Raw genomic sequence first — 7,703 nt, forward strand, 5'->3', positions numbered from 1 at the left:
TCAAAACACGCTACCGAAATCACGCAAAATCTTTCGCGAATAACAAGTATGCCAAGGAGACGGAACTGTCGAAACACATATGGAAGCTGAAGGAAGCTAAGAAAGATTTTTCGATTTCATGGTCCCTACTGAAAACTGTCCCAGCCTACAAAGCCGGTTCAAGAAGATGCAACCTCTGCCTTGAGGAGAAACTCCATATCATGAAAGACAAAACTAGAACACTGCTGAACAAACGCTCTGAACTCTTTACGAAATGTAGACACGTAATTCGACACCTTATATCACGATGTAAATATAGAGAATAGCAACCAGACCTGCCATTAGCCTGATGATCGCTTTATAGCGTGAAACTCCGAGTAGCTAAGCTAGTCTTTCAATAAATATATATTATCGCTCTGCCATGCAGTAATGGTATTGAGCGCTCTCCAACCATTGTCAAGTTCTGTGATCTTTTTGTTACAGTCAATTATTTGGATATATATATATATATATATATATATATATATATATATATTTATATATATATATATATATATATATACCGGGTGGCGCAAAAAAAATTTTCCCCCTCTTAGACTTATCGTAATTAAAAAACTAATACAGATATCTTATTCAAATAAAGTTTGTTGAACGCTGTGATGTCTAACTTAAATTTTGATATATGTCTTGAACAATTCTGTAAAATATTAGTCGAGATCGAGCTGTTTAAAATAAAGGTGCATTTTTTGACGAAGCGAATAACATGACTAAATATCGCGACTCAACTAAGTTATTTTCAACTTCCGCGATAGGCGTTCTTTAAAGCGTTTTTTATGTTGTCTTTGCATGTTTAAAGATTCTTAGATTAAAGTATTCGAAGTATAAGTGTATTTGATGTTAAAATAATACTGTTCATCGTTCGAACAAGGAGTTGCAATGCACAAGGGAACGAAAGCAAAGGAGCTTGCCCGCTTTGTTATAAACATGCCTCGTTTAACGAGACAGCGACGAGTTTGGATTTGTTTGGAATATGCGAGGACTAAAAATGCAAAAGAAGTTTTACGTCGATGGCAAAATCATTGGAATAATATTCCATCTCTGAGCATAAAAACAGTGAGGATTTGCCAGACGAAGCTAATCAATATTTGTTCTTACTGTTGCGTGCTGTTTTCATTCTATTTTAGAACTTTTTTGCTCTCCCAGAAACGCTACCTTGAGTTTAAACGCCTATATCTTGGTTAATATTGTATAGAAATGTACAAGGCTTACATTAAAATTGAAGTTAAACACCACTCGACTCAATAGACGTTACTTGAAAATTATATCTTTTTTAGTTTTTAAATTAAATTAAGTCAAAGAGGAGGAACATTTTTTTGCGCCACCCGGTATATATATATATATATATATATATATATATATATATATATATATATATATATTTTTTTTTTTTTTTTTAAAGTAAAATCAATGAAATATTACAAAATATATATATGGATGAGTATAGAGATGTTAGATTGGGTAGGTCACACAACCAATGGCGTGAGGGACCCCTTTATATTGAGGGGTGGGGGAGTTGCTGGGGCAAATTTTGTCTTCCGAATTTTCCAATCGACTTATTCTACACCAACTGGTGTAGCGTTTTACCACCAGGGGCCTGTTGTATAAAAGACTAGTTAACTTCTAACTGTAGTTAAGGGCAGAAATCAGAGTCGTGTATTTCTGAGTTAACGAGGATTGAACTATGCAACGTGTAGTTAAATAGTTTTACACAATCGGCCCAGTTGTTTTGTTTTTCTTTTCCTGGAGAAATCTTTTTAGTGCAAATATCCATGGCTTGGGTACAGCGCAATAAACACAGCACGATCTGCCCTTCATCTATCTTGACGCTGCACGACCACCGCACATTTGGGGAGCACCCATTGGTAACACGGTTTCTCAAAGGCATATTTGAATTGAAACCCCCCCTGCCTCGATATACACACGTTTGGGACGTCGGCGTTGTTCTGAGACACTTTCAATCAACAGCCAACCCTCAAGCCATGAGCCTTGAAAAGCTTACGAAAAAGCTCACAACTTTACTCGCCCTAATTACAGCACAAAGGTGTCAAACTCTCGTAAAGCTTGATATTAATCACATGCAAAATTTGCCTGACAAAATCGTGTTTCATATACGAGAAAAACTAGGAAAGCACATTGAGCCTTTCGAGATCCTACCATACACACACGTCTGAGGGGAAATTATGTCCAAGACCAATAGTTACTTGTAAGCTACCACAAACCACATAAGGCGGTTAGTAATGCCACCATCGGACGCTGGGTAAAGAACACGTTAGCTACCCCGGGGATAGACACGGGAACATTCTCCTCTCATAGTAGCCGTTCGGCATCGACGTCTTGTGGGCTGAACTCCGGTATTCCGTTGAAAGAGATCCTTAAAGCTGGAGGGTGGACGAACGCCACTACCTTTGGCCGACATTATAACAAAACAATTGATAACAACTTTGGCCATGCAAGCTTTACTAGATCAGTTTGTAAATAATTAACTATCTCGCTAGTTCTACACTTACTGCCTATACGGATACGTCAATTACACAATGCACGATACACTCGTGTCTCTCCAAATAATGTTGTGTTGAATTTTGCTAGGTGCTCATTTAACGAGACTAACCTTAAGTCGATGTTTAATTGTAATTCTTTCTTGCTATCAGTCAGGAACGAAGGAGTAACATGCCCACCCAAATTATGTTTCATACCCAACCCGTTCTCCTTCGTTCCATGTGAGCACCAGCAAGGTCTTTGAAAAATGGCTATCGAAATGCGAGCGCGCTTCTTGTGAGCACCTAGCAAAATTCAACACAACATTATCTGGAGAGACACGAGTGTATCGTACATAGTGTAATTGACGTATCCGTAGGCAGTAAGTGTAGAACTAGCAAGATAATTAATTATTTACAAACTGATCTAGTAAAGCTTGGCCACAGTTGGTATCAATTGTTTTGTTATAATGTCGGCCAAAGGTAGTGGCGTTCGTCCACCCTCCAGCTTTAAGGAACTCTTTCAACGGAATGCCGGACTTCAGCCCACAAGACGTCGATGCCGAACGGCCACTATGAGCGGAGAATGTTCCCGTGTCTATCCCCGCGGTAGCTAACGTGTTCTTTACCCAGCGTCCGATAGTGGTATTACTAACCGCCTTATGTGGTTTGTGGTAGCTTAAAAGTAACTCTTGGTCTTCGTGAAGATTTTGGGTGCGGGAGATGTACTCTCGGATGTGTGCGACTGGACATAATTTCCCCTCAAACAGGTATGGTAGGAACTCGATAGGCTCAGTTTGACACCTTTGTGCTGTAATTAGGGCGAGTAAAGTTGTGAGCTTTTTCGTAAGCTTTTCAAGGTTCATGGCTTGAGGGTTGGCTTTTCATTGCAAGATTTCATTGGGCAGATTGGTAAAAATTTAAAAGAGTCGGTCAGTCATAGAGTAAACTTTCCGGGGGGTAGTCGTGGTTCATGTTTATGCATGGTCATTTTTTTAGTTAGATCATCAGTTTAACTTGTTCTATTTATTATAATTCTCTGTCCATTTTGCTAAGTTCACAAAAATATTCCGGAATGTTACTGTTACTGTAAATTGAAATATTGCTTTTCCGTGGTGTGGGTTTTGTTTTAAAGGAATTTAGTGCTGTCGCACGTCAATTCGCAGGGTTTGGTATGGAGATGAACTTTAATGGGAATGGATGCGACATAAGCCTATTGTGCACAACGTATACAAGATTTTCATTCCAATTATGTCTTTCTGATAAAATCACTTTCAAATATAGTATTGATTTGAGATTTCGATATTTAGAAGTTGAGAATATCCTTTTTAAACTGTAAATGTGTTCTTGCTTTTTTCTTCTCACTGTGGAATATTTATCGTGTTTTTTTTTAAAGATTGGCATTCCGATGCAGGCTTTTGTCGCCGACAAGAAATTCAGAATTGGCGATGGTGGATATTCAAGTGTCTATGTTGGTCTCATGAAGGATGGGACTGAAGTTGCTGTTAAGAAAATGATCGTACAAAAGTGTGATGAAATAGCTGAAAACGAAAGGAAAATTATGAATCTTATTAAAACATGCGACTCGCCATTTATAGTGAGTTATCGACATTTTCACCGTGACGATACCTTCATATATCTTATTCTTGATCTTTGCGAAGAAACCTTGAAGGAACTTGTTCATGCATCCAGTCTTGAACATCTACAAGAGCATGGTCCACGAATGATTAAGGAAATTCTAATCGGACTTGAATTTCTTCATGGTAAAGGAATATTGCACAGAGATCTAAAACCATCAAACGTCCTGGCTGATATCGAAGGTGGCATGAAATTGGCAGATTTTGGATTAAGCCGCGTTCTAAAAGACGATGAAACGACAGTTGAAACAGATGCTAAAGGCACTCACGGATGGATGCCAACAGAAGTAATTGAAGCAGTAGAGAAACAAGAAAAATGTCCTTTCAAAAAGAAATCAGATGTCCAGGTAGCGGGTATGATTGCTTTCTTCATCTTAACAAAAGGTGAACACCCTTTTGGATCTAGATTTGAACAAATGAGAAATATTTCGAAAGGAAACCCTGTGAATTTGAAGAAACTTGTTGATCGTAAAGCTCGAAAGTTTGTGTCGTGGCTGATTCGTCACAAGATTGATAAGAGACCTTATGCTCACGAAGCACTCATAGATTTTTTCATTAATGAAAATTATTAGAATCAAAATACAGAACGTTACCGACAGAAATGAAACAAAAGTTATCAACGACGAGTTTGCGACGAAAAAAAATTATCATCTAGACTTAGACATTTCATATTCCTGGTATAATAACATGGTATTATTTTGCTGTTGAACTGAGGAAATCACCATAGTCATATTTACTTTTGTATGCATTTTTTGCACGTGTGCCGCATTTTGTCCAACTTATTCATCCATCTGGAAAAACTTGTACAAAGAAAAGTTAGTTAATCCGATAGTCATTGCATGTAAACGTTGGTGAACTGCTCCTCTGAATATAAACGAACTCTAATTTGCGGCAAGTGTTTGACTATGCAGTCGGGCAATTTTTGCCTTTTTTTTCTTGGTTCTTAGCGTAGGTTTAGTCGGTTCATCAAGAGGCCAGGTCCTTCTGTGTATTACGTGCGACGTTAACGTTATTACGAAGAATTCGCAGAGTTCTACGGAGATGAACTATACGGAGATGAGCTATATATAATAGGGATGGATGGGACATTGCATGCGATGTATTTTGTCAGTGTTTATTGGTGCAAGGAATATTTTAAAGATTGTGTGTTTACCGTCATGCTTTGCGTGCTCAAATCAACTTCACACGCCGAAAAATTGAGATTTTTGTCTATAATCCATGAAAATTTGAACCATCCTTGGGTTAATTTGCTTATTTACCCTCAAAATGCAAGACAGAAATATTCTTTGTGACTATTCATGGTTCCTAGTGAATCGCGTTTTAGATCAAATGTTAACAATAATAATTGCAAAGCATGACGGGTGATTAACATTCTTCAATCATTCTTGTTCATCAATGACACACAAACAATCGTGTGTGTTTTTAACAAACTAGGAAGATGGTTAGGGATAATCTGAGAATATACAACTGCGGTCTAGATCTTACTCTTAAAAAATATAAACTTTTTATAACAATAAAGAGTGTGCGAGTCAAACTTTGCGTAAACTTAACTTGTTCCATTTGTATGTATAGGAGCATAGTCAACTGATATACCTAATGGTATACCTTCATAGTCTACTGTGTCCTTTGTAATGACACTTACTGTCTTTTATGATTTTGTAATATAGTATATAGTTTTATAATATAGTAATATCTATATAGATAATTAAAAATAAGAACTATAACCAATCTCTGAGATTTGGGAAAACCAGCACCCTCAATCCTCGCAGTCTTAGCGATTTGGAGCAGTGACCGAGGTTGCATAGCAGAGAGTTTTGATTCCGTAGACGGTCGGAAGCTTCTTTCTCAGTGGTCATACATCATTAAGTCAATCGACCCCTTTTGTTTACTCGGGGTAAAAATCTAATTAATAAATTTTTTTCTTAAATTCTCGCGTTCTCGCGTATATTTTTTGGAAAAATATTCAGGGTCCTTATGCTGGTTGCCACTTGACTCAGTGACGTATCGTCATTTTGGGGAAGGTTTTCAAAACTTGAAATCCTACCGGAGGAAGGTTGAACTATTTTTGCAACTCTGAATCACTTAGAGGCACATTTAAGTTTGCATCCCTTGAAATTTTTAAAAGAGAATAAATCATGATTTTTTGATAGTGGACCACCTTAATTCATATTGAGACATTTAGGAACGAACATTCGATTTTTTGCCGTAATTGACTGCTTGTTAATAATATTCAATACTCGCGTTCAGCGTTATTAGTTTCTACTCAAATTTCTTTTTTATGGCCTGCTAGCCCCCGCCCGCCCCATTGTAGGATTTTTTCTGGCCCCTGAACGTTAAAGATTAATGTTGCATTACTAGAGGCACAAAAACAATCGCATGAGTTATATGAACGAACTAGTATAGGTTGTTTAGTGATAAGCTGCTAAACGCAAGCGCAGTCTTCAAAAATATAAATTATTTAGGCGTTAAACTTCATCCAAACTTGTTCTACTTGTAGCTTTCGTCTGAACAGAATTTGAATAGCAACGATAATCCAAACGAAACTACTAAATAGACGGGTGCGTGGATAACAAAACGAACTCGACAGACGATTCTGATGGCGATGTTCTGAGGATTTAATATAAATCAACGATACTACAGATATAGACTGACAAACACGAACTCGTCGTTGTGATAACACAGTCGAACTAGAAACGATTGTCCGTAGATAATACGACTGGAAACGGACTGTAGATCGATTGAGAATCGACTGGAAATCGATTGAGAATCAACTGGATATCGATTGAGAATCGACTGGATATCGGTTCGAACTAGAATATAACAATTAAAAAAATAGGTACGCAATGCGTACATGTGGGTAGCCTGTAAAACATGATTAACTGCAATATTTTTAGTCTTAATTTATGTTCTAATGCCATAGACAACGCGCTATAGTTAGCTGGTTGAATACAGTTATAACGAAGTCAATTTATTACACAATCTATATATTATAATATTTTATTGTATTAAATACATTTTACGACAGATCAAAACATATATAAAAGCACTTTTACAAGAGATAAGAAATGAAATTTTTTTAAGCAGAATAGGTGAACAGAACAAAAAAGAGAGTAAGGTTCCGGGATGGTGGCACACATCGTCTGATAACATAAAGCTTAGTTTAGAAGGAGAAAAAGAAGGTTTCAGACTTTTTCAAATTATTTCGTTTTGATGTCCCTTGATCAGCATAGCATGTCTTTGTCACATACAAGATTGGTTCTTTTGTTGATAAATCAATGTTATAGTTATGTTAATAGTCAATAAAGGTTAAACGTTATTGTTCCATTAAGATTATACCACTTGTTTGCCAAAGTTTATTGACAATACGTTTCACGATTATAACTGAAGATGATAGCATGATTTCATTGATCCAGTAGGAAGGTACAGGTGGTTTGCAATGTTGATTACAGATAATTATCAGCACCAATTAGCTGGACATAATAGCACCAGTTCGTAGGTCCAAGAACTGCGTGACTTTTTCAGAGTTTAAATTTATCAGTTGACAATATCTTAT

General features: G+C 36.9%; 1 protein-coding gene across 1 annotated transcript in view; it reads left to right on the forward strand.

The window, feature by feature from the left end:
* Positions 1 to 4,211, forward strand: part of LOC114535285 (putative ankyrin repeat protein RF_0381) — an 18,526-nt gene extending 14,315 nt beyond the window's left edge. The window contains exons 9-10 of the mRNA XM_028556656.1: positions 3,910 to 4,110; positions 4,206 to 4,211. Coding sequence (XP_028412457.1) covers positions 3,910 to 4,110; positions 4,206 to 4,211 — 207 coding nt within the window. The remainder of the gene's footprint in view (positions 1 to 3,909; positions 4,111 to 4,205) is intronic.
* The last annotated feature ends 3,492 nt before the right edge of the window (positions 4,212 to 7,703 follow it).

The sequence above is a fragment of the Dendronephthya gigantea genome, unplaced genomic scaffold, assembly GCF_004324835.1.
Source record: "Dendronephthya gigantea isolate DGI-Jeju-01 unplaced genomic scaffold, DenGig_1.0 000115F, whole genome shotgun sequence".
Taxonomy (NCBI): Eukaryota; Metazoa; Cnidaria; class Anthozoa; order Malacalcyonacea; family Nephtheidae; genus Dendronephthya; species Dendronephthya gigantea.